This window comes from Melopsittacus undulatus, chromosome Z (assembly GCF_012275295.1).
Source record: "Melopsittacus undulatus isolate bMelUnd1 chromosome Z, bMelUnd1.mat.Z, whole genome shotgun sequence".
NCBI classification, from domain to species: domain Eukaryota; kingdom Metazoa; phylum Chordata; class Aves; order Psittaciformes; family Psittaculidae; genus Melopsittacus; species Melopsittacus undulatus.
Window position 1 is genome coordinate 72,198,375 of NC_047557.1, and position 27,573 is coordinate 72,225,947.

At 42.5% G+C, this 27,573-nt stretch overlaps 1 protein-coding gene across 3 annotated transcripts in view; it reads left to right on the plus strand.

Annotated features, from left to right (window-relative positions):
* The window catches only part of RNF38 (ring finger protein 38), an 84,885-nt gene that overhangs the window by 5,339 nt on the left and 51,973 nt on the right, over positions 1 to 27,573 (plus strand). Inside the window, exon 1 of one of the 3 annotated variants that reach the window (XM_005143438.4) lies at positions 14,005 to 14,111. The exons of the other annotated variants lie outside the window; for them this stretch is intronic. Within the exon in view, the coding sequence (XP_005143495.2) occupies positions 14,057 to 14,111 (55 nt within the window). The 5' untranslated portion in view covers positions 14,005 to 14,056. Of the gene's footprint in view, positions 1 to 14,004; positions 14,112 to 27,573 lie in introns of those variants that run through there. 3 annotated transcript variants of the gene reach the window in all.

Below are 27,573 nucleotides of genomic sequence, written 5' to 3' on the forward strand. Positions count from 1 at the left end.
GCGGCCGGTTGTAGTAGTAGGGGACTCTGCCTTGAAAGGGACAGAAGCGCTCATCTGTCGGCCTGACCCGGTCACAAGGGAGGTGTGTTGCCTACCTGGGGCACGGATCAGGGATGCTGCAGAGAGGCTGCCTGCTCTAGTAAGTCCCACGGACTATTACCCGCTTCTAGTGATACATGTGGGTGCTAGGGATATAGATAGTAGTAGCCTGAGGAGTATAAAGAAGGACTACAGAGCTCTGGGAGAGGTGGTCATGGGTTCTGGAGCTCAGATAGTCTTTTCGACAATTCTCCAAGACACAGGGGAGGACCTACCAAAGGCAAGGAGGATTGGACAGGTTAATAAATGGTTAAAAGGGTGGAGTCATAGTCAAGGGTTTGGGTATCTTGGACATGGGGCCCACATTTGTAGGCCAGGCCTACTGGGGGCTGGTGGAACTGCTCTGATAAAGAAAGGGAAGAGTGGTTTTGCTGGGAGGCTTGCCAGACTTGTCAAGGATGCTTTAAACTAGTTGTGTTGGGGGAGGGGAGCATCATTCCATCCCAACACACCCAGCCAGTTGCCAGCACCTACAATAAATAATCCGAGCAATGTAGTAATATTCTAGCCGCTCCAGCCACTGAGCTGGCTTCATTTGGAGCTCAGATCAGATGCCTCTATACAAATGCCTGTAGCATGGGGAATAAACAAGAGGAATTAGAGATGTGGGCACATCTACGGGGATATGATATAATAGGCATCACCGAAACATGGTGGGATGGCTCCTTTGACTGGAGTGTTGGAATGGAAGGTTATAGGCTTTTTAGAAAAGACAGGCCCGGTAGGAGGGGAGGGCGAGTTGCCCTTTATGTTAGGGATAGGCTGGAGAGTATGGAACTCTGTCTGGGGACAGGTGATCAGTTAACAGAAAGTTTGTGGGTCAGGGTTAAGGGGAAATCGGTGATGGGACACATTACTGTGGGGATATGTTACAGACAGCCTGATCAAGAGGAACCTGTGGATGAAGAACTCTACAGACAAATAGGAAAAGCCTCACGCTCACAGGCCCTTGTTCTCATGAGGGACTTCAACCACCCTGACATCTGTTGGGGCAATGGTACGGCCCAGCACAAGCAATCCAGGAGGTTTCTCAATTGTGTGGAAGACAACTTCCTTCTGCAAGCAATAAAGGAGCCGACGAGGAGAGCTGCCCTGCTTGACCTCGTGCTCACCAACAGGGAAGGGCTCGTTGGAAATGTGACTCTCCAGGGAAGTCTTGGATGCAGTGATCACGAGATGGTCGAATTCGAGGTCCTCAAGACAGTGAGAAGAGTGTGCAGTAAGCTCACTGCCCTGGACTTCAAGACAGCAGACTTTGGCCTCTTCAGGAACCTGCTTAGCAAGGTTCCATGGGATATAGCCCTTGAGGGCAAGGGGGTCCAAGACTCTTGGTTAATATTCAAGGATCACCTGCTACAAACTCAGGAGTGTTGCATCCCGACTAGAAGGAAGTGCAGCAGGAGGGCCAGGAGACCTCCTTGGATGGATAAGGAGCTGCTGAGAAAAATTCACAGGAAAAAGGAGGCTTATAAAAGGTGGAAGCAAGGACAGGTGGCCTGGGATGAATACAGGGATGTTGTCTGGGTAGTTAGGGACCAAGTTAGGAAAGCTAAGGCCCAATTGGAGCTAAAGTTGGCAAGGGATGTTAAAGATAATAGGAAGGGATCTTATAGGTATGTAGCGGCTAAGGACAATGTAGGCCCCCTCTGGAAACTTTCAGGAGAACTGGCTACACAGGACTTGGAGAAGGCTGAGGTTCTGAATGGCTTCTTTGCCTCTGTCTTCACTGGCAAAGGCTCTGACCGCAGCAGCCGAGTCTTGGATGGCGGACGCAGAGACTGTGAAAACCTAGACCTTGGGCCCACTGTACGAGAGGATCTGATTCGAGACCATCTTAAGAACCTGAATGTACACAAGTCCATTGGCCCTGATGAAATCCATCTGCGGGTCCTGAAGGAGCTGGCGAATGAAGTTGCAAAGCCACTGGCCATCATATTTGAAAAGTCATGACAGACAGGTGAAGTTCCTGATGACTGGAAAAGGGGAAATATAACCCCCATTTTCAAGAAGGGGAAAATGGATGACCCGGGGAATTACAGACCAGTCAGTCTCACCTGTGTGCCTGGCAAACTCTGGGAGCAGATTCTCTTGGAAGGCATGCTAGGGCACATGAAAAACAAGAAGGTGCTTGGTGACAGCCAGCATGGCTTTACTAGGGGAAAATCCTGCCTGACCAATTTGGTGGCCTTCTATGACGGGGCTACAAAAGTGATGGACGGGTTGGAGCAGTTGACGTCGTTTATCTGGACTTGTGAAAAGCGTTCGACACTGTCCCACATGACATCCTTGTATCTAAATTGGAGTGTCATCAATTTGATAGATGGACCACTCGGTGGATAAAGAACTGGCTGGATGGTCACACTCCAAGAGTTGTGGTCAATGGCTCAATGTCCAGCTGCAGACCAGTAACAAGTGGTGTCCCTCAGGGATCGGTATTGGGACCGGTCTTGTTTAATATCTTTGTCGGTGACATGGACAATGGAATTGAGTGTGCCCTCAGCATGTTTGCCAATGACACCAAGCTGTGTGGTTCTGTTGATAGGCTAGAGGGAAGGAATGCCATTCAGAGGGACCTTGACACACTTGTGAGGTGGGCTGATGCCAATCTCATGAAGTTTACCCGTGCCAAGTGCAAGGTCCTACACCTGGGTGGGAGCAATCCCAGGCACAGCTACAGGTTGGGCAAAAAGGAAATTCAAGGTAGTCCTGCGGAGAAGGACTTGGGGGTGTTAGTCGATGAGAAAATGAACATGAGCCAGCTTCAGTGTGCACTCACAGCCCAGAAAGCCAACCGTATCCTGGGCTGCATCAAAAGGAGCGTGACCAGCAGGTCAAAGGAGGTGATCCTGCCCCTCTACTCTGCTCTCATGAGACCCCACTTGGAGTATTGTGTGCAGTTCTGGTGTCCTCAGCATCAGAAGGACATGGAACTGTTGGAGCATGTCCAGAGGAGGGCCATGAGGATGATCAGGGGACTGGAGCACCTCCTGTATGAAGGCAGGCTAAGAAAGTTGGGGCTGTTGAGCCTGGAGAAGAGAAGATTTAGTGGAGACCTCATAGCAGCCTTCCAGTATCTGAAGGGGGCCTACAGGAATGCTGGAGAGGGACTATTCACTAGGGACTGTAGTAATAGGACAAGGGGTAACGGGTTGAAACTTAAACAGCAGAGGTTTAGACTGGATATAAGGAAGAAATTCTTTCCTGTTAGGGTGGTGAGGTACTGGAATGGGTTGCCCAGGGAGGTAGTGAATGCTCCATCCCTGGCAGTGTTCAAGATCAGGTTGGATGAAGCCTTGGGTGATACTGTTTATTGTGAGGTGTCCCTGCCCATGGCACGGGGTTGCAACTAGATGATCTTGAGGTCCTTTCCAATCCTAACTATTCTATGATTCTATGATTAATTTGGGACATGAATGCAAATGTACTTCCATAACAATTACTTTCAGATAATGTTGTACTTTAAGTCATTCTCAGTGACTAATCTATCATTCTATTATTTTATTTCACTTTGACTTTCTTTGCTAGATTAACTTGTGCCTGTATGAGCTGGAAACAATAATATTATGGCCTGAAATTGTCGTATGCTGTAAATGTATTGTATGAAGTTACTGTAGAGGTATCCTTTTTGAATGCAACCACCAACTATCTGAATACTAGCAAATGCTCATATTTCCCCATGCTGAAATAAGGCTTTGCAGGTAATGTGAGATTGAGATAAATGTATTTTAAGGAAAAGTAATAAAATGAAACTGATGTGCAGATCTTTTAATTAGTTCTTCAACGTGAGCAACTTTATCTTTGCATATACTTCCATATTTCAAATGTAGAATATGCAGGAGCACAGGAACGAAAGTTTAAATTGTCTCTACAGTACAAATTTCAGTTTAATAATAGGAAGAAGACCAGAGATAAGCATACAGTTTTGAAACATATGCTCTGCTTTGCAACATCTGCTTGTGAAATAATCTGAACTATCCTTTTGTTCTAATCCATCAAGACACTGATTATTGTCAGTATCTGTTGATTCAGGGTGTATAACCTACTGGAACTGACCCTTCAGCTGTAAGAAAGACTCTGGGGGTCTACACAGAATAATATAATACGGAGCTGTAAGATAGCTGGCAATTGATTTGGTTGGAAAACTCACACGTTCTTTGTTAGGTACTGCCTTGCTCAAAATCGTTAATTACCTAAAAAATGGGATAGAGATTAATTTTCATCAAGAGGAAAGGTGTTAGATGTGAGTGCGTGTTGACATTTTTCTACTGGCGTCACTCCATAGGCATTGCGGCTGAAAAGCAGTTTTGGTCTGATGTCTGGTACAGTTTTTGGTTAGAGTTTGTCTGGTTTTGAAGCTGGTGATCTCATCTCAGTTAAAGTAACTAGTAACAGGTGATTGGTGATTCAATATACAATACAGCCTCTGTTCAAAGAAAAGGAATGTCACATAAAATTGCAGGAATACATCTATATGTCTTTGCATGTGTATTAGCTTTGTTCATGTCTTTACAGTTTCCTCTTACACCTGCATGATTTTCTGTATTTGATGGCAGTGCTACAACATTCGCATTTTCATATCCATCCCAAGTTGGCATCTCAGACACATTATATGTGCTATTTGAGCCTTAAGGTATTTCTTTCCAAGACGAAATTACTGCAGAAAAAAGCTAGGCAGTACAGTGGATTTTGTGCTCTCACTGCTTCATCCATGCTTTCATGTGGGTGTAGGGACTGAAAAGTCAACACCCTTGTCAATACATTGTGAGAAGTATGTTTGCCTTGTCACCAAAAGGTTAAAATGAGAAATTGCTTTAGAGAATACTAGTAAACCTGATTGTAAATATTGCAAATTCTTGGGAAAAGCTGTGCTCAATTAGAAAAAAAAAGTGGTGGGTTTTGTTTCTTTACTTTTTACATTTAATGTTTAGTGCTTATACAGCAGGGTTTTTTTCACCTCCGAATTATCCTGGCTAAATGAAATCCACAGGTGCATAGGGTCTCTTTCACCTATGGTGTTTTATTCTAAGAAAGATTGGCTTTGAATCGTTTCCAACCAATAGCATTGCAGCTTTTTTTCTTAATTCTTGCACTTCAGGTATTCTGAGTGGTCTCTTGCACGGCATCTGCTGCATAGCTGAAGTTCAGATGGAGATGTGTCATCTAAACTTCAGAGTTGTCCATGTTAATGTGATGCAAGATGTGGGTGGGTTAATGAGAAGGTAGAGTACCAAAATGTCATAGAACATTGTGTGAAGTTTGCAATGGGAGATGCCTTTGCATGAGTATTCTATAGTGCTATGGTGCTGCTTTCTCCCACCTTTGTTTTTCTGGGTTTTGTTTGGTTTATTGTGGGTTTGGTTTTTTTTCTTTGTGCTATTTATAGTTTTTAACACCTTCTTGTTGTGTTTTTCTATGCTTGTTCTAAGGTGTTTTTTTCTTCTTTGTGTATGTGAAGTACAGTAAATGCTCAGTGGTTAGAATTCCCTATTCTTGAGGCAAAAAATACTGCTGTTGTTTCCTGATGACTTAAAGCTTCCTTCTGGAAGTTACTTGATGTGTAATGTAGAATGGAGAATGCATACTTTGCTTTATTCAGGGAAAAATGCAGGAGGTGGGATTTGAAATAGTAAATCATTGGTATTTTCAGAAGCGTTTAAAGCAAGGACAGTGTACAGGGGTTTCGTTTCCTGAGCTTCTCAATTGCACACATGTGCTTCAAATGTTCATTCTTAAAACACTCTTCCCTAGGTCTTTCCCAGTTGGGAGCCTGGCTTTCCAGCTCTCAGCTCCAGTGGTTGCTTTTCCCATTATCCCTGGCATCGTGTTTAGGTTGAGCTTGTACATCTTCCCTCTTGGTTACGTTGAGCTTGTACACCTTCCCTCTCATGCCAACCCCTTTGTAGCCACGATGTATGGAAAACTAACATCTGTGATCAGTCTATTTGTGGTTAAGTGTGTCAAAATGTTTCTGTCATTTCTGTTGTAATGACCAGGGTTCTCCATCCACACTGATACCCTGTGTTGCTTGCTGCATTGTTGAGCAGCTGGTGTTGTTTTTTTGGACATGGGCTGTCAAAATAACTGGCCTTCGATGAAACACTGTAGAATTTCAGAGCTCAGAGCTCTTGGCACTCGGGCTTGGTCACCAGCTTCTGGGAAAATCACTAATGGGAGTCTTAAAGGGAGACATACTGCATCACTTTAATTGAAAAACAACAACAAAACCAAAACAAGAAACCCTATACCAAACACACCTTCCTTCCCCTCCCCCAAACCCTTAAAATCCAGCCAACCAGAAAAACTTATGGGAAAAAGTCTTTCACTGAATTGTTGTTCTTCTGTATAATGTACACAACTGTAGCACTAGGGTAGGCAGCCAGTATCAAAAGAGCATTGCTTACACTGTGGAAGGGTTTTTATGATTGTTTTCTCTGTCCCTTATGAATGAGGGAATTTGGCTTTTCCCAGGAGTGCTACTGATTTGTGCTTCAGGGCACATTTTTTTGGAAGGAGAGTGGGAGGAATATTGTTAGTTATCTGATGTATTTTCTGCCAGTCTGTATGTTGAGGAATAACGTGTGAATTCTGTGAATTTTATTAAATCGCTTCATAGTCTGCATACCTGGAAAGCTGCCTGTTAGGACTACTCTGAAATTGTTTACAAATTGCTAAAAGCCCTACACAGTGTTTATTCGCATGGTTTATATTTGTATGAGAGCCTGAGGAGTGCCAATTAAACCACAAAGGATGGCTGGTATATAGAATAGTTGGGTCTGCTGGAGAAGAGGTGGTACAGTGCTGGATGGCTGAACCTGCAGTAAGAAACTACAGCATAACAGTTTGGAAACATTTGCTTCATGTTTTTTTCAGCACAGCTCTTTGTGTTTCTCTGCTTTGCACCTGGTGTTTGTTCAGGTTCCAAAGTAGAAACATTAGAGATTTATATTTACTATCTGCTCATGTTCTTGCTCTGCAAAGTTTTGGGTTTTAGGCATAGATACTTCTGCTTTCATTAGGTGCATGTGCCAGTGTCTGCAGGATCTGAACTGTGATGAGCTTTTATTCTCTGCCTAGAGGTTGCCATTTTAAAATAATGTTTTCATTCTCCTTAAAAACATACTATATGCCTATTTTTAGTGTGTGCAGATTTTTGTATAGATCTTCTGCATGGCATCACTTTTTCCCTGCTTGTAAGTCGACATGGCACCAGGAGCAAGCAACAGCTTTTAGAGAGAACTTTTGTGCAGATGTTGAGCATTTTGGCTCAGAAACCCTGGAAGTCTATGATTCCTGTGGTTTGTGTGCATTTTCAGGCAGGATTTCTGCTTATGTGATACGATCTGAAAACTGCTTTTGCAATTGATTTAGGAGGTTGGCTGCAGGTTAGATTTGTGAGCAGTTTCAGACATCCCTTAATGATTTTTAGAGGCTTGGCAGAGAAGTGTGTTCAATTTACAGAAGTCTGTGACTATGCTTGTGAAGAAGTGAAGCAGCAAACGGTGGTATGTGCTGCAGTGGCCTATTTCAAGAAAGTGGAATCCAGGATATATTTGATGTTCTTCATGGCTGTGTGTTGAGCTGGACTGAAAAAACTGAGGGAGACACATCCAGAATTCTTTTATTTTTTTACTTTTTTTTTCATTAAATTAATTTTTAAAATACTATCTGTCTCTGTACCTCTAGCATCTTTCACTTGCTGTCTGTAACTGGTCAGTCACCCATGATGCTGAGCCATAGAAGTTGTGTATATAAATCCTTCTTTAAACCAATAACCTGCAACAATTTTGAGTTGATTAATTGTTATATGAATTTATTTTTCTTTTCATAATTAGAAATCAATGTGAGGGTGGGAAGACTTGGTCATCCTGAATGAGGATGATTGAAAGGTCGAGTCAGTTACATCCTGAAACCTGCAATGGAGTTCTCAGGAGAAAATGTTTAGCCAGTCTGTAAATTCATAACGTGCTGGCTAACTCCTAGCGTGGAAAAATTGGTATTTTCTTTGGAGGGGGGAGAAAGAGGGGATGGGATTTAAATCTTACTGGTCCTGCTTTTATGCATTGAGGTACAGAAAGTACCAATAATAAAGAATTTCAACACTGAGGAAAAACAACTTCAGTGATTTGTTGCATTTTGGCTGTTTCTTTAAAAAAGGACATAGTGAACATCAAGAATTGGGGAAGAGCTGTGGAAGTGGTAAAAATAGTGTGACGACAGTGGCTGGGATGGTGTCAGCAACAAAACCCCTACTGTTACTTGACATATCTCTGATGGAATAGTGATCCTCCAGCTAGTTTGCAGGTAACACTGTGCTGTGAGGACCAGTTGATATGTTGGGCGCAGCTCTACTATTAGAGGAACCTTGACATTCCAGAGAACCGGGGATCTGATGGCATCTGACCCAGTCAGGTTTGCACTGAGGCAGGATGACTTGAGTGTGGAAGGTGGGGCTGGGGTGAAGAGAGGGCTCTGGAGTGATCACAGCGCTCTCTTCCTTTCTCTTGTGGGAGGATGCAGAAAACAGAGCCAGACTCCTGTGTGCTGTTATGGCAAGGGACTGTGGATATGGCTCAGGCTGGAACACATGAGGAAAAAATTCTTTTCACTCCTGAGGTGATCGAGCACTGAAGCAAAGACCTGGAGACATTATGGTATATATAGCTTTGGAAAGATTCAGATCTTAGCCAGTCAAGGTGCTGTATATTGGCCTGGTCTGAGCAGGGAGATTGTATTACCTCCAACAGTCTCTCTCCAATTGAATAGCTCTCTATGACGCTGTCATGGGCACATTACCCTTGGGGGTGCCTGCTGCAGGTAGGGTAAATGGAGAAGTAACAGTGGGACTGTGTTAGCTGTAGATGGTCAGAAGTGGTGGTAAGAACTCAGTTTGGTTAGGCATACTGGTGTCACCCGTGTCTTGGGATTTTTTTCTTCCAATCTTGCTTTTTTTAACATGATCATCTTAGCATGCTTCCTCCCCAGAAAAACTTTATGTGATGGGTGTTTTGTGCATAAATGGCTTTGGGTAAAACATCAATAGCTGCATTTAAAGGTGTGCTGAATGCAAAGTCACATTTCTGCCTCTCAGTGTTTCTTACTAATTTATTTGCTTGCTGGTTGATGTACAAGTGATCTGTTTTCTTCTGACAGGCAGAAGTGTGCAGTTCAATTTTAGTTTTTATTTTTTCATTCTTAGAGGTGTAGGGGGTGTTGCGTCTTGTCTTTGCTGTCATGCTTGGTATACTTTCTCAAAAGGTGCCATATAAATTAATTTTGAGATGTGTTGTTCAGTAATGGGTGTTTTTTTCTAAGCTTGTAGGGTATGTGAGTAAAATATCTACAAATGAAAAAATATAAAATATAGTCATTGGTGTAATTTGTCCTGGGTTCAGTTATGCAGAAGTACCTGGGAGTTACCCAGAAGGCTCAAATCTCTGTTCGAGTCAGGCTGGGTATGGGTTGGCAGGTAGTGAGCAACTTTATTCTGTTATTGTTACTGTTACTGTGTTACTGAAACTGTTATTTCCCTTATCATTATTATTGGTGGTAGCAGTAGTGGTTTCTGTTATACCTTAGTTACTGGACTGTGCCTATTGCAACCTGTGGAAATTACATTTTTTTGATTCTCCTCCCCATCTCTCTGGGAGTGGGTGGAGGAAGGGGGAGGAGTGAGCAAGCCGCTGCGTGGTTCTGAGTTACCACCTGGGCTTAAACCACGACAGTTCTTTGTGGTGCCCAGCGTGGGGCATGAAGGTTTGAGATAATTGAGGTTGCAGGGTTGATCTGACCAGAGTGTGTCTGATCGTATTTGTGATAAGAATTAATCATCTTGGATTAATCGTCACTCAATACAATGTTGATTTATTTGCTGTCAGGGTTGTTGTGCTTGGTCTCGGAGTTTCAGCATGTCATATCTTACTTACAGCCAGTATTTGCTGTTTTAGTGTTTATTGGCTTTGGGGCCTGGGCTAAGGTTATTGTTTCACTGTACTTCATGGTAATGACTTGTAATACAACAGACTTATTGATCATGAAACTGGGCTGCTATGCATCCTCAGTGTGGTCATCACCTCTATAGTATGGGAGGCATGTAATGGGAGTTTTTAACAATTATACAATTTTCTTTTTCCTTCCTGTGGGGGGTCAACCTGTGGAGAATATATTCCCTCACACCCTCTGCTCCCCTATTTACAGTGGAAGTAGATTCTGGAAGAGTTAAAGATCCTGAATATCCTTTCAGTGCCCTTGAAAGCACCCTGCTGCTCTTGCCGGGGGCCAGCTTGCTGCTTGCATATGCTCTCTATGATTTGCCCACGGTGTGACCACCCTGAATCTCCTGTGCAGGTCCCTTGACCTTACTCCAGTTTATGGCAAAACCAGCTTTCAGCAGGATTTGGATTATTTCCTTCCCTTTCTGAAAGACTTCTTCCACTGTATCGCCCCCCACAATAATGTCATCAATGTATTGCAGGTGTTCTGGAGCTTGCCCCTGTTCCAGTGCAGTCTGGATCAGTCCATGGCAAATGATAAGGCTGTGTTTCCACCCCTGGAGCAGTCTGTTCCAAGTGAACTGGACACCCCTCCAAGTAAAAGCAAACTGTGGCCTGCGGTCTGCTGCCAAGGGAATTGAGAAAAATGTATTGGTAATATCAATCGTGGCATACCACTTGGCTGCCTTTGACTCTAATTCATACTGCAGCTCTAACATATCTGGCACGGCAGCACTCAATGGTGGTGTGACTTCATTCAGGTCACGATAGTCTACTGTTAGTCTCCACTCTCCATTAGACTTTCCCACTGGCCATATGGGGCTATTAAAGGGTGAGCAAGTCCTGCTGATCACTCCCTGACTCTCTAGTCTATGGATCAGTTTATGGATGGGAATCAGGGAGTCTTGATTGGTGTGATATTGCTGCCGGTGCACTGTTGTGGTCGCAATTGGCACTTGTTGTTCTTTGACTTTCAGCAACCCCACAACAGAAGGATCCTCTGAGAGACCAGGCAAGGTGGACAGCTGCTCAATTTCCTCAGTCTCCAAAGCAGCAATACCAAAAGCCCACCAGTACCCTTTTGGGTCTTTGAAGTACCCTCTCTTGAGGTAGTCCATGCCGAGGATGCATGGAGCCTCTGGACCAGTCACAATGGGGTGCTTCTGCCATTTCTTCCCAGTCAGGCTAATTTCAGCCTCCAGTACAGTCTACTCTTGGGACCCTCCTGTCACTCCAGAAATATAGATGGGTTCCACCCCTTGACAGTTCGATGGCATCAGGGTACACTGGGCACCGGTATCTACTAGAGCCTTATACTTCTGTGGGACTGATGTGCCAGGCCATTTGATCCACACAGTCCAGTAAATACGATTGTCCCCTACCTCCACCTGGCTGGAGGCAGGGCCCCTCTAATAGTCATCGTCATCACAATCTTGGACACCTAAGTCGTGTTGAAAGGGATTATTCTTCTTTATCACAGGAGCTGGAGTAAAATCAGCTCTTCCGCTCCATCTGGGAACCTGCTCACCAGAGACTGAAGCTGCAGCTCTCATGGAATGATCAATCTTGGCCCTTACTCCCCTCTTCAATTCACCCACCCATTCCTCCAAGGCTGAAGTAGGTTTTCCATCCCACTTCATCATGTATTCTCCGTGATCCCACAGGTAAAACCATAGGGTGGCCTGTGGCGTGTACCTTCTGTATCTTCTCTCTCGAACAATAGCACGCCTTTTATTACTAGCGGAGACACATGTTGGCACACGCGAGGAGCTGGATCAGGTAGATCATTCCTCAGTTGTTTGAAATCCTGGGACAGTTTTTCCACAGCTGAGATGATGGAAGGGGTGAGATTGTCTTTGAACTCTCGGAGTTTATGAACCATTTCATCCACTGTTAGTGGTACTATGTCATTCCAGGTTACTGTTGCCAATGAATGGGCATATGATGAAGGTGCATTCCGTGTAAGTTTTCATCACATGGGTCGTGTACATTTGACTTCATCTGGGTCTATGGGTGTATTGCCATTATTTGGCTTGATGTGATAGATTATCTCTATGATAGCTGATTCCCTCAGAGACTGGATGCCTTTGTCTAAAGTAGCCCACTTGACCAAACGACTCATAGCATCATCCTTGTATGGAAACCTTTCTTTCACAGCTGCCAAGAGCTGCCTCCAAAGACTGAGGGACTTTTTCTCTCTTGCAATTTTTCTGTCAGTTCTCCCTTCTCTAGCAAGTGACCCCAGCTGCTTGGCCTCTGTATCTTCAAGTTCGTGACCATTGGCCCCATTATCCCAGCATCGGAGCAACCAGGTGATGATGTGCTCCCCTGATTGACGGGTGAAATCTTTTCACATATTCCATGGCTTGGTTGAGGTCCAAGGTTGAGAAGTCGCCTCTAATTCTTCTTTCTTCTTTCTTCTTCTTCTTCTTTCTTCTTCTTTCTTCTTCTTCTTTCTTCTTCTTTCTTCTTCTTTCTTCTTCTTTCTTCTTCTTTCTTCTTCTTTCTTCTTCTTTCTTCTTCTTTCTTCTTCTTTCTTCTTCTTTCTTCTTCTTTCTTCTTCTTTCTTCTTCTTTCTTCTTCTTTCTTCTTCTTTCTTCTTTCTTATTCTTCTTTCTTCTTCTTCTTTCTTCTTTCTTCTTCTTCTTTCTTCTTCTTCTTCTTTCTTCTTCTTGTTCTTTCTTCTTCTTCTTTCTTCTTCTTCTTTCTTCTTCTTTCTTCTTCTTCTTTCTTCTTCTTCTTTCTTCTTCTTCTTTCTTCTTCTTTCTTCTTCTTTCTTCTTCTTCTTTCTTCTTCTTTCTTCTTCTTCTTTCTTCTTCTTTCTTCTTCTTCTTTCTTCTTTCTTCTTCTTCTTCTTTCTTCTTCTTCTTTCTTCTTCTTCCTTCTTCTTCTTTCTTCTTCTTCTTCTTCTTTCTTCTTCTTTCTTCTTCTTCTTCTTCTTCTTCTTTCTTCTTCTTCTTCTTTCTTCTTTCTTCTTCTTCTTCTTTCTTCTTTCTTCTTCTTTCTTCTTCTTCTTCTTTCTTCTTCTTCTTCTTTCTTCTTCTTCTTCTTTCTTCTTCTTCTTCTTTCTTCTTCTTCTTCTTTCTTCTTCTTCTTCTTTCTTCTTCTTCTGTGAATACATTGTTTCTTCATCTTGCTTCACCCTTCTTGCCTCTTTTTTGCTTTTCCTCTTGTGTACAGGGACAACCAATATTGGTACAAATTGGTCCTCTGGTTTAGCTGCAGTGATTATCACTGTGGTTTGAGTAGCGACTGTACTTGTCGCTGGGGGTGGTGTAGCTGCTGTGCTTAGAGCTGGAGTAGCTGCGCTGACTGTTGCTTTGCCCTCAGATCCAGGGACATTTTTTTTTCCTTTTGAAGGTGCTGGATGGTGTTGAACAAGGTCCGGTAAGCATAGGCCAAGCCCCAGCACATTGCCATGATTTGTCCGTCTCTGGTATGGCCAGAATGACAACACACCTCATTTAGGTGTTTTACTAATTCTTCCAGATTTTGCAATTGTTTAGTGGTGAAATTCCAAAGTACTGGAGCAGCCCACTGACCTAGATACTTGCCCATACTATCCCCCACACCCTGCCACTCATGGCTGTCCAGCCTTAGGGAAAATCTCTTGGTCTTCCTATATCGTTGTTTAACCCCAGACAAGGCCCAAGCCTGACTCTGCATAACTATTGAAATCATACAAAATGATCATGGGCAAAACACACTCTGTATGCGTGCCAACATGGTGATCCTCATCACAATCAGCAAACGGGTCTCCACAGTATTAAAAGGCCATTCAAAAACTTCAGAACCTCCAAATGATGCTGTAAACTGTCTGTGGGGGGGGGGACTGGGAGGGTAAAAGAATGTCTCCTTCAGAGGTTGACCATTACTTAGCAACATCTAAAAACATTGATGTTATCAGCTCTGTTCCCAGGCTGAAAGTCAAAACACAGTACTGCACCAGCTACTAAGAAGGAGAGAAAATGACTGCTACTGCCAAACCCAGGACAGCTTGGTACCTGGCTTCTGAACTGGAAAGTAAGGTGCAATGCTGTATTGCTTTATGGGGCAGGATCTTTTTAACTTGCATTGCTGTTGTGCTTGGGGAGTCTGTATTTTGCAAGTGCTGCAAGTGGATAGTACAAAACAAAAACTGGTAATGAAGCTTTCAGCTTGGGGGGAAAGTGTCATATTGATCATATGTCATACAGATAGAGAAAGTGTCTGACCTTGTGCCAGGATGTTTCATTTGCCCCATTCAGGTGCTTGCCAGTCTGCAATAAGACTGCTGGGGCTGTGGAAGACTACTTATGACCAGTGAGACACACAAGGCTGCTGATGGGTTTCCTATGCTGAGTGAGGGTCTGCTGTTGGTCCTGCAGGTGATGTTCCCGTTTGGCCTTGCAGCTTACTGAGGCCACACAAAAGTACTGAGCTGCTTTCCAAAACCTAGTCTAGTACAGCTGGACTTAAAAGCCTGGAGGGATGTTTGTGGAAGCTGAAGGGTGATCTTGGGACAAACTGTTCTCATATTGTTAGATACAGGTGAGTCCTAGGTCAGTCTAGATTGTACCCATTGCTGCTCTTGAATGGGATTTGAGTGGGACACAAACCAAGTAATTCTTCCCATTGTATTACCCAGGCTTCAGCAAGTCATGGTCAGGGACTTTCTGAGCTGGAAGCTCTATCAGGTACATGGTGTTTAGTGGGCTGGGCTTTTTTTTGAGGCAGTGAGTAATGTTTCTTTGTGTACCTTCTCTGTGGCACTCATGATATTCACTCAGTCACCTAATTTCTGTTCTGGGGTCCTGGTCTGTATATTGTCTTCCCCTGCCCCTGCTCTACTTTATCACAATTCTGTGACTCTAATTACAGGCTCTTAAGATTGCAGTTTTAAGGTACCAGCAAACCACACGTGTATGGAATTTTCAGCCTTGTTCTGTAGCCCTTTTCTGCTAATTCTATCAACAGATTTATAGAGACCATTTCCATTTAAAGGTGGGGAAGCAAAAGGAAGCTCTTGGTCCACAAGTGTAGTTGGGATTATTTTTCTCCTTGTCTGGGATCTTTTGTATTTACTGGCACTGAATTTCACCTTGCTTTATTTGCCACTTGCTCTTGTTAAACATGTCATAATTCATAAGTTTTATTTATATTTCATTTGACCCCAGGTCATGTCTTTTGCTGATCTAAAATAAGGATTCCTTTGTCTAATATTGCAGAGCTGTGCTAGACAGATGAGGATGGGCACTCCTTAGTCAGACAGTTCTGCCTGCACTTCATTCAGCACGTTAACATCTCCATGGAGCTGGCTGGGTCATGTCTCCCTCATATGCTCTGCTGGCAGTGTGCTGCATCTCCCAGAGATGTTCTGGGGATGCCTTGGGAAGAGGGACAGAGGTTTTATAGATTTATAGAATCACAGAATCAAATCGGGTTGGAAAAGACCTTCATGATCATCAGTCCAACTGTGATAAACACATAAATGTATTGGCTTTCGCAAATCATAGATGTGGTTATGTGGATATAACTATACAAGTTTATAGTAACAAAAACAAAGCTCGATAAAGACACAAGATGAGCAAAACGGTGTCGTATAGTAGAAGAATCTGTAAAGGTAAAAAGAAGAAAGGGGGGGATTGCAAGCTTGATATAAGAAAAGCTAGTGCCTGTAAAATATAAAGTACTTTTTAGCTTAACTTAGGTTGTAGAAAGAGAACAATGTTTATGTTGTTAGCCTGTGGAATTTAGTGGCCCCACTAAATAGGAGTTAATTGTTTCATACTAGTCCTCTAAAGTATCTTTAGTTTTAAAGAACAATGTTTGTGTTGTAAGTCTGTGGTGAGATAACAAAATTTAGTGACCCCACTAAACATGAATGAGTTATTTCACACCATCCTTTTACTTATCAGTTAGTTTAGAGACAGAGCCTCCCAAACATCTGCTAGCTTGGGATACTCCTTGTCTGCCTGTCCTGCTATAACTTTTGCAGGAAGGTCACATTGTTTTAAATCTTTGCTAGTTATCAGAATAATTACAGATATGGCTGGTTTTAGTGAGTTGTGTGATTACTGGGGCATCCAACTGTGCCAAAGGTGAAAAGTACACTGTGAGAAAGACTGCTTACTTCATCTTGAAGACCCCTACTCACATGAGGAAGGCTGGTTACTTCATCCTCAAGACCCCTGCCCACAATTACTGAAGAGCAGTGCGCAGACGCCAAGAGGAGGAGACTTCTGATAATAAATTACTGGACTTAATTGTAATATTCCCTGCCCATATGCAGGGATTATGAATATGTATGTGACTAATGGAATTGTGAAAGTATATAAACCTGTGACAAATACTAATCATTCGCGCCTCTGGCTGCAGTCACACACCCAGCGCTGTTTGCTTTTGCTTTATTGACTTTGTCCCTTAATAAAACCTTGTTATCTTGTTTAGAGAAGTGAAGGCATATTTCACACAACCATTCCCCCAGGGATGACAAGTCCACCACTAAAGCATGTCACTGAGAACCCATCTACACAGTGTGTGAACACTTCCAGGAATGGTGTTTCCACCACTGCCCTGGGCAGCCTGTTCCAATGGCTGACCACACTTTCAGGGAAGAAATTGTCCCTGATATCCAGTCTAAACCTTCCCTGGCACAGCTTGAGGCTGTTTCCTCTTCTCATATCACTTGCTCCTTGTGGGAAGAGACCAGCCACCTCCTGGTTCCATCTTCCTTTTGGGTAGTTGTAGAGAGCAGTAAGGTCCCCCCTGAGCCTTCTCCAGACATAAACACCCCCAGTACCCTCAGCTGTTTCTCATCAGGCTCTTCAGCAGCTCCATTGCCCTTCTCTGGACCCTTAAGAAATTACTTAAACCATTTCCCCTCTTTAAAATGGTAATTAATTTCTTATCAATAGCCTGGATTTTAATTGCTGTGAATAATTAGGAAGCTTTTATAGTAACCCTCTCTGCTTCTTCAGAATGTTTTATGAATCTACTGATATCTCCTTCCCCTGCTTTCTGGGAATGTCTGCTCCATTCTACTGCTAGGATCATCTCTTGCCTGTATCATTCTTGGAGAGATAATCTTGTTTTCAAGGCAGAGTGTACAAAGCTGTAATTCACTAGAGTTGGATGGAGATGAGAAGATGAGAACTGCCTGCACAAACCTATTGTTCTATTGAAAGGAGTGCTTCCAGCTGTTTGCTGTATTCCCATTTTAGCATGTGTTCTTGCATGTGCTTAGTAAGTTTGGGTTCTGGCCATTAACTAAATCAACTTGCTGCTTCCTTGAAATTAGCAATACCAGAAAGTATGTCTCACATCTGTTCTGTTTGTCTTTTAAACAGAGAACAAAAGAATCCTCTCCATGCCTTAATTATCCTGAGAGCTGTGCACATTTCTTGGATAAGGTTTAAACAGTGCTATTGAGGAAAACCTCCTGAATGTAACTGAAGGTGATTGTAGAACACTGTGGTCAGTGTCCCTGCTCCAAGAACTTCGGTTTTCAGTGGCAGAGTAAACTATGTTATTCTGACAGTGTTCCTCTGAATATAGTGGCTACTCACTGGGGCAGTGTCACAGAAGAAGGTTGATGGGCTGAGCCCTTGAGGGCTTTTGCAGTAGTGAAAGTGCTGGAGACCAGAATTCATATCTTGGGTTTGCAGTTGAGCTGGTGGGAAGAGCAAAGGCAAAAGGATAGACCCTGGGGAGTTTCTGTACTTAAATCAGTGTGGTAACGACATCCTTGTTTCCCAAATAAGCTTTCACTGGAGTTCCAAGGTTCTGATATATGGCACCTGCTTGCTGTCCAACCCAAGAAATGAGTGTTTGCATCTTTTGCTTGATGGGGTAGCTGAAGTGTCCTGACTGGACAGCATTAATGCTTTCTAGTATGAGAAGGCTTTCAGTGAGATGTGGATTGCCATTACCATGCTTGTTGGCCTAGATTACTGGGTGATTAACTTCATGTTATCGATCTTGTATTATTTGGCTATATGCCTCTGGTAGTCAGTAGTCCTCAGGCTGAAAGAAAGATGAGTGAAAGAAATAATTTTAAAAGCATTGCAGTGAGAGAAATGGACATTTTCCTACTAGTTTGGGGTGGAATAGCAGATGTAGTGGCAGTAGCAAAGAATTCTGGCACATTTGGAGTTAAGAAAGGAAATTGAGCAGCTAAAACACTATGTGTGGTATGGAGGCACTGCATGTTCAAAGGGCAAACTTCCAGGAATGCTCTAGAAACTTCTGTGTGGTGGTTTAATTTTCACTGTAGCCATACAGACACTGGACAGCTTTTCTGTTTCTTGTTTCTGGGTAAGAAAAGACTCTTTAATGACCATTCCTCAGTGTTAAGGCAATTACCTGACCTTTTCTGCTGTTTTTCTCCTGTGAACAGCACCAGCAGCTACTTCTCCCAGTAAAGTCTTAACTCTTAAAGCACCCTGTATAACTTAGGAAACTGCAGGTTAATACTGCGGTGTGTGATTATCCCATAAATTGTTATAATTTGTTACAATTTTTGTTATTTCATTAGTAATAGAATTGTTATAATCTTCATGGGGGATACAATGATTTTTTCAATGCCTCCTATATCAGTAATGCTCCTCCTGGATAATTTCTTTTAGAACTTCTGCAAAGTTGCCCTGCGTAACTTATGCCCCTCAACCTTTTGCTTTTTCTCCTCATTTGTCTTCCCTGAACCTTCAGAAACAGTTCCTTGTCTAATCACTGACTTTGAAACTATTATCTAAGTGTACTAATCTGTGACATGTTTCCATCATAAATTTTTGCAGCAGTCTAAGTTGATTTATGTCTCTGCCTTTTGTGTAACTTGATTCTGCCCTGATTTTGGGTTTTTAGATTTTCTGTTTGAAACTTGTCTATTCCTCCCATCCAAGGGACATACAGGATGTCATACAAAGTACAAGTGAAGTCAGCTTTGTTAGTATTTGTACAGACCAAAAACCTTCTATGCAATTTAGGTTATTTGTGCTGTCTGTTGTGTTAATGCTATTGAAAACCACCTTAAAAGCTAAAAAAGCTTTAACTGCTGTCTTGGTTTCAGTTTTAATGTAGTACTTTGGTAACAGCAGCTTGTATGTATGTGAATTCTTGTTTCATTAATGGAGTATAACACTGTGACAAGTGCTCAGTATTAAAAACTTGGTTGCAAGGTTGTCTTGTAAGGAGTGTGGGCAGAATGTGACAGCACAGGGAAGCCTGGGAGGGGCTGGGGCTGGAGAAGCGCAGAGGTGGCCTCCATAGATGGGCAGCACTTCCTATTGGATTGGCAGCACTTCCCACTGCCTTTCTAGAGCCTTTGGAAAGTGCTGAGTGATTAATCTGTCCTTGTGCAGGAGGGGATGAGGTAGAAACCTTTTGCCTGGCTGCTTGTCTGTCAGAGCTGACAGGCTGTGGCTGGCGACATGTCAGCTGTGACTGCAGAGCCTGCCTGGCAAGGATGTTGGGATGGAGGTTTAAGGGTGGTGAGTAATATGGTAGTGCCCCTACAGCTGGCATCCTGTGCTGTAACGAAGGTAGTCATCAGTACAAAGACTCCTTGACCGTTTTTCTGTGGCTTAGCTGACTGGTGCGCATTTTTATAGGTATTGCTGACTTCAAAGTGCCGATCATTTAAAAAATAATAAATAAATAAATAAATAAATGCCCACTGACACTCTTAATTTCAAACAATGTTTCTGCTTTCTCAGGGAAGCATCATAAGTGAGCGCCACAGTGTAGTTAAACCCCTGTTATACATCCATAGAGAACTAACTGGAAGTATCTACTGTAGTTTTATTTTAATTTCATAATTGCCACTTAAAGAAGTAGGCAAATGCCTTATTATTTATGTTTTTCCTTCAAATATTGCTGTTATTTTACTATATTATTTAGACAAGTAGGTCTTTGTCATATGCCTGTTTTTCTGTCTTCTGTGAATGTCGCTTAAGAATTTATTTTAATTGATTATCTTCTAATTCTTCATGATTGAAGGGAAGCTACAAAACTTGTGAAGTCCTGTGTTAACTTTTTTACTGCTGACTAGCAGTAGAGTGAGGACTGCAGGAGCAAATGTTGACTGTTGACAGCCACCTGAATTTTTACCTTTCAAGTGGAAGTTGGATGGTTGTGAGTTTGCTCTGCTGTGCACATATAGACTCTGCTGCTGACTTGCCTGCTGGCCATGGATCACACAGTCCATACAGCTTGTAAGCTTGACTGTCTAAGAACAAGTGAAGCAGCATTAATTGTTTGGATTTTCTGCCTTGAAGGAGCTCTTTTGTTCATACTGCCTGGCCCTTCAGGGTGTCATAGTCAGAAAGATGCTCTGGAATTGGCAGAAAGAAAAGACCTTCCAGTTGCCACTAGGTACAATTCTCTTGACAAAGTTGGGCTTAGGAACACAGTTAGCTGCCTAGCAGGTACTCACAAAGGTTTTACTCTTCTACTCTGTTAGCCGGTCATTGCTGGAGTTCGTTTCTTCAGGGAAGAAAGCGTGGAGCAGTGGGAATACCTGTGCCTTAATGTAGAGTTGAGTATTCCAAAAGTGGGGCAGGAGGAAAGGGAAAGGTACAGCACATTTGGGATAGGAAGATGAGGTAATACCAGTAGAACTGATCATATGGACACTAGTAATGGATCTTTCACGGACACATAAAACAAATGAAGAAACAACAAACCAAACCAAAAGCAACCACTCAGACACTACCCCTCCTTAAATTCTAGGAAACAAAAGAGCATTTTCTTTTCTGATTACTTGAGATTTATCTGACGTTCTAATGGAGATTTTTCTGTTATTCTTGTTTTTAAGCTTGTGGTAATACTTGTATCTCCAAAAATAGTCTTTCCTGGACAATTCTTATTTGTGTCATTGCTGTTCTATTGGATTTGCTTAAAAAAGTGTTCTGGTTGGATGTTTCTCTTGTCAGTAAGTCACATATTCTGTTAAGTAGTTGTCTGTATTTTGCTTGTTCAGTCATTTACTGTTAATGTAGCAGTAAAAGCTCTTCTTGTTATCCTTATGCTTGCAGGTCCTACTGTAGCTGAGCTTTGCCTTTCCTGCATCCCAAGCAGTGTTTATAAATTCCTCCTTTGTAGCCTCAGCTTGCTTCCACATTTCTGCTGCCCTTTTGCAGTGAAGTTACACCATGAATTCCTTTCATGGCTGGGCTGCTCTCAGTTCTGCTTTATGTCCTGAGTATTGGGCTGAACTGTTCCTATGCATGGAGATTGTCCTTGAAGAACTCAGCTTTCTTGTGACCCTTCACTGCAGGTTTCAATGGTCTCACCTACTGCTCATTGAACTGTCCTAAAGCATATGGCCCATCCTCTATTTCTCGCTGCTTTCTCTCCCATAAGGATTTTGATCTCCCTGATGTTATGGTCACTGACCTAGGTTGCCACTGATTTTGATACCCTTGATTGGTACTTTCCTACTAGTAAATAGCAGAACTGCTCAGCTGTGCACCACCCCAGGTTCCTCTGTGCTGTACCTAACATCAGGGAGGTGCATGTGCACTTCAGACAGATGCCCCTTCAGCTCCTGAAGTGCCTCATTTTCCTGTCACTCTGAGTACTTTGCTTTCTACTGCCAATTCCTCATGTAACCGTAGGACAAAATCTTCCTTTCCAAGTGGAGATGATGTGAGTTAAAAAGTGATTTAACTGAAAAAAAAAAAGTGGTTTTGGTGATGTTACTGTGCAAAGAGATAAGTGGAAAGCATGGTATCCTGCATCCATTCACACTGGCTACCTTCTGCCCTTCAAATCCACCGATACCTCCCTTCCCAAAATTTTTCTAAGTTGTTTTAATTTTTTGGGTTTGTTTGCATTTTTGGTGTTTAGAGGTTGGTGGCTTTTTTCAACTGTTCAAGAAAAGGAGCAGAGGAAAAATGGTTACTAAACTCAAAATGGAATTAATAGTTTCATAAAGCCTGTTTAAAGCTGTTCCCATTACTAGTGCTAGAGTTAAAAATTTCTTCTTCTACTATAACCTGATCCATGGCAGAATTTATTACTTTGTGGTGAAAATACACTGCAGGCAATAGATCTTGGCATTCCTGGCCAGGGCCCAGGAAAATATTACTGTTTGGTTTCTTTGTTTCTGTTTTAATTTAAAAACATTTCATTTTGATGTGAAGGAGCCCAGGTAGTGAAGGTTTTGTGGATTAGGCTAGTGTTTGTGGTTCCTACAGCTATGTTTTTGTTTGTATAACTGTTGGGTTATTAATTCAGTAATGTGATCTAATTTATTTCCATTGTATATACACAGCATTAAAGTTCTACTTGCATGCTTACTGTTAACTGACAGTAAAACTGACGTCAAGAGAGTATCTTGGGAATTTCCTTTATACCCATTTTAATACACTTTAATGCTTCCCTGTAAACACACAGACACAGAGTGTGCACACAGAGTTTGTCATAGCTGGAAAGGATGGGAGTTGTAGCTTTGGCAGCTCCTGCTGCATACGTTGCACGATGATGCCAATGATCCAGGCAGGTGATTGACAGGAAGTCTTTATTTGTCAGTGACTTTGGGCAGGGTGTTTTGGACAGAGGCCCATTCAGCAGGCATTTACTAGACAGTTGTAGCTCTAGGCTTTGTGTGTAATTCTGGTTTTGCTTCCTAGCTTCTGCAGTTTCATAGCAGTGCGGTGGACCTTGTGTGAAGCTTAAAGTCAAGGTTGTGGACAAATAGCTGGAACAGGACTATCAACAAGACCTTTCTGTAGGGAATCTTAGGGGTGTTGTCTGACAGAGTGTAGCTAGTGTGAAGTCACGGGTAGGACCAGGAAAAGAAGTCCCCAGCACTGAGTCAGTTTATGTTGGCAAAAGTATATTCTTCCAGTAAAGCCTCTTCAGTCTCATATATAAAAGTTATCTTTAACCCAGGTTTGCTTTTGAAGCAAAGTATTGCGTATGGTTTTGTGTTGTGTTTTTTTTTTTAAGATATTTATGTTTATATACATTGTCTTGTTCTTTCAAAGCTGATGGGTAAAGTAATGAAGTTATAATTAGTGTCACACTGTGCTCTGTGCCCAGGCAGGTCCCCAGGTTTTCTAAGGTATCGTACAGGTGGGTATAGTTACACACAAACGTTTAAAAAGAGAAAACAAGGAAGCTTGCTGTGATACGATTAGAGTTTTAGTTGTTGTTCAGTAGCACCCTAATGTGTACTAAATCTATCCAGTATAAGCCTTAATAATCCTAATTTTACTACACGTTTTGGTTTGTTTGTAGTGCCAAGGGGAACAACCCTGGGAATGTTAACAGACAAACCCTGTACTACACATATTTTGTGAAGGAACCATTTGCAGCTGCTTCATTTTCTGTCCCTTCTCCTGTCCCTACAGACCTTTGTCCAAAGCCCCTCACCAGCTTTCTTGTAGCCCCTTTAGGCACCGGAGCTGCTCTAAGGTCTCCCCTTAAGGACCCTTTTCTTCTACAGGCTGAACCAGTCCAGCTCTCTCAGCCTGTCTCCAGAGCAGAGCTGCTCCAGCTTTCGCAGCATTTCTGTGGCCTCTGGACTCACTCTAAGATCTCCATTTGTCTTATGTTGGAGACAATAATTTCCTAGAGATGGCTTGATTGTACACCTTTAACCATGCCTTCAGAATTGATCCTGTTTCAAATAGGTATCTACAGGATCAGTTCCGTAGACAGTGCCCCATGGTTACCTTTTGCTTTGCGAGTAGATTGAACATGCAGAGAAAATAAAAAATAAAATAAACTTGAGGTGTATTTGAAATTCTGATTCCAGGATTTCACTGTTTCTTGATAAAAGTACAAAAGTGGAAAAAGTTGATCGTAAATGATTGTTGTTTCCTATCTGTGTCAAAGGCTGTGTGAGTCAGACAGCATCAGCAGCATTCTTACCACTGAAGCCTCCTCTTTTCCAGGCTGGGCTGTGTGGGAGCTTTAATGCTTTTATTTCAAACAAGCAAAAAAAAAGTCCTTATGCAAATTACTGCTCGGTTTGGTGTGTGATGCTATACAGGAACAGGGAGCAGTCAACAAGCCACAGTTTAAAGTTCAACATTTTAAAGTTGTGCTTCTGTGCCTGTTTTTTGTTGTAATGATGACAGGTTTATATTGTAATGGTGACAGTCAATTTAAGCCATTGCATTCAAAAAGAAGTTGCTAGGCAGTTTGCATAAGCAATCATTGCTTTTTCAGAGTCTGAATATGATTCTCAGGAGAAGATGAATTTCAAGAAAATTGGTTTGATAGTCTGTTTACTAATAGAGAAAAATAAATGGCTTTAAATTTCAGGTAGCTTTTGAAAGATAATTTACATTCAGGAGGTTCAAAAACTCAAGACAGCCAAATCTTCAAACCCATTACTGCAAAGTCCAGTAAGGACTAGACAGCATTAAGGGTATCCATGAGCTCTGGTCTGTTCATACCTGGATTTTGATGTAGTTGTCCTGTTTTTTTTTCTGCATCTCTTGCTTCAGCTCCCGCACAACTGATGATAAAATCTCAATTCTAGTAAGACTGCAAGATACTAAAAAAAAAAAAAGCAGCTTTGTAGTTTACCAGGTTAAATTTTTGTAGGATTTATTTACTTTCAGCAAAAGTCAGCCTTGAATTATTGAAATATGTTTCTTTCCTCCTATAACTATTTGCATATGCTATTAAGTAACTGTATTTGGGTAGCTTTGGGCTTATGGTATTGCTGTTAGCCTCCTTTCATAAGATTACAAGAATAGGAAGAAAGTTTTCTTCTTTCTGGTAGATACTGAACTTCCTGGAGGAGACTATGCAGCTGACCCCAAGCAGAGCTGTTGCTGGAGCCAGACACCGTGAACTGAAGATGCTCTTCAGAGTGTGTTTGCAATAATGTCAGTGTCTTGCAGTTTTAATGCAAAAAAATAGGATCCTATTGCCGTGGAATGGACTCAGTCAGAGATCAGTATGATCAGACCAAAAGCCATTTATTGCAAAGCATTAACTCCTTATATACTATTGCTTACATACAGTGATTTGGCATATTATGATTGGATACATGTCTTGAAGACCCTTAGTGACTAACATATAACTGATCAAGCACAGGTGTGAGAACTTGACCTCAAAAGCTTGCCAACAGTCCACAGTTCTCATAACTCAGTGAATTCCAGCTTCTTCTATCTTGCTTGCTCAAGCTTCCTCAGGCCTCTCATGGCTTTGCTGTATCTTTCAGAGTTATTCAGAGTTCATGCATCAAATATCCATTCTTCTGTGAGAACACTGTCTCCACATCCTATTAGTTTGTTAATATATTATTAATTCCTTTTGATACATATCAGAGATAATGCCAGTAGGACTCTGAATCTTACTGCACAGCAAAGGAGAGGAGATCAGAAAATAAAATGTTTATCTTTAGTCTCTGTGTCTTACAGTATCAACCTCTGTCTCTGTATAGCTAAGTCTCGTAAGAGTCCTGTAGTACAACAGCTAAGAGGAAGAAAGGTTTTATTGTGTAGCAGCAGAGATAGCATGTTTCAAGTAGCAATTTAAGTTGATGTTGATTCTTCAGAAAATAAGCTCAGAATGACTTTGTTAGAAGAGAGGATCTCAGGAGAATGACTGCTAAGACAGGAGGAACTGATTCTTCTGCTGTTCATTTGGTTCAAGTACCTAACTGCCAAGTCCACTGGGAATCATTTCTTGGGAATCTGTCAAGCTTGTCCCCAGCAGCGTTGAAGTTGTCTGCAAAATGTGTAGGTACATCACCCCTTAAGAAACATGAGCTGGTTGTGGAAATGAGCAGGTTATTGGAAAATTACTCCCTTACCTACACAAAGGTTGTCATATTTGTTAGGAGGCATTTCTCTGTGTCCAGGGAGCAGTTGAGATTGTTTAGATTAAAGTATTTTTTATCAGTAATCCCATGGGCACTTCTCTTTCTTGGCTTCCTTTTGCAAATACCCTTTAAAAAGGATAAAAAGAAGGACGCTTGGAACTACTGACCCATCATCCCGGTAAGATCATGGAACAGATCCTCCAGGAAGCTATGTTAGGTCATATGGAAGACCGGAAGGTGATTAGAGGCAGTCAGCATGGCTTAACTGAGGGCAAATTATGCCTAACTAATCTTCTGGCCTACTACAATGGAGCAGTTGTGTTGGTGGATAAGGGAGGAGCAACTGATGTTATCTGCCTTGACTGTAAGGCCTTTGTTATGGTCCCACACATCATCCTTGCCTCTAAATTGAAGACATATGTGCTTGATGGACTATTCAGTGGGTAAGGAGTTGACTGAACGGTCACATCCAAAGAATTGCAGTCAATGGTTTGATGTCCAGAGATCACACAACATTCTTGCTTCTGAATTGGTGAGTTGCAGATACAGTGGACAGCCTGTTAGAGGGATAAGGAATTGGCAGGGTGGTCATGTCCAAAGAGCTCAGTGCCCACATGGAAACCAGTAAAGTGTGGTGTCCCTCCAGGGTCTGTACTGGGACCAGTACTATTTAATATCTTCATCAGTGACATAGGAGGATTGAGTGTACCCTGAGCAGGTTTGTGGATGGCACCTAGCTGAGTGGTACAGTTGATTGGTAGGCTTGCAGGAATGGATGCCATCAAGAGGGACCTTAACAGGGATGTTGGGTGAGGAGAAGTTCCCCATGTCCCACAGTGCGTGCTTGAGCCCAGAACCCCCGCATGTCCTGTGTCTGGGGCAACAACACAGGAGGGACGTGGAGCTGTCGGAGCAAGTCCAGAGGAGGCCACAGAGGTGCTGCAAGGGCTGGAGCAGCTCTGCTCTAGAGACAGTCTGAAAGAGCTGGGCTGGTTCAGCCTGGAGAAGAGAAGGCTCCAGGGAGACCTTCTTGTGCTCTTTCAATATTCAAAGGGGGAGTTTAAGACACATAAATAGAGGCTCTTTACCAAGGCCTGTAATGGCAGGACAAGGGGCAATGGTTTAAACTGAAAGAGGGTAGATTTAGGAATATAAGGAAGAAAGTTTTTAAGATGGGGGTGGAGAAACACTGGAAGTTGTCCAGTTGTGGATATTGTGGAGAGGCTGTGGCTGCCCCGTCTCTGGCAGTGTTCAAGGCCAGGTTGGACGGGGCTTGGTGCAGCCTGCTCTAGTGGAAGGGTGGCCCTGCCCATGGCAGGGGGGTTAGAACAGGATGACCTTTAATGTCACTTCCAACCCACACCAGCCTGTGGTTCTTTGAAATCGCCTTGTGCCCTATTGAATATAAGCCACGTGAATTTCCCTGGGACTGTTTGAGCAGTCTTATGACACAGGGCTTGTAATTGCAAAATTCCTGAATGGTCTCTAGAGTCTATTTACTGGTTGCCTTCCGTGTTTCACACTTATATGAGATACCCAGGAACAGTGTGATTTTTATGAACTCAGTTCATCAGAGGCAGAAGGATAGGAAAATAACAGAGGGGAACATTCTAACTATTCTGTAGTCAAACCTATCTTTGAACAACTTCTATTTATAAACAGTGTATATTGATGTACATTAATTAGTGTATATTAATGTGTATTAAATACTTATGATAG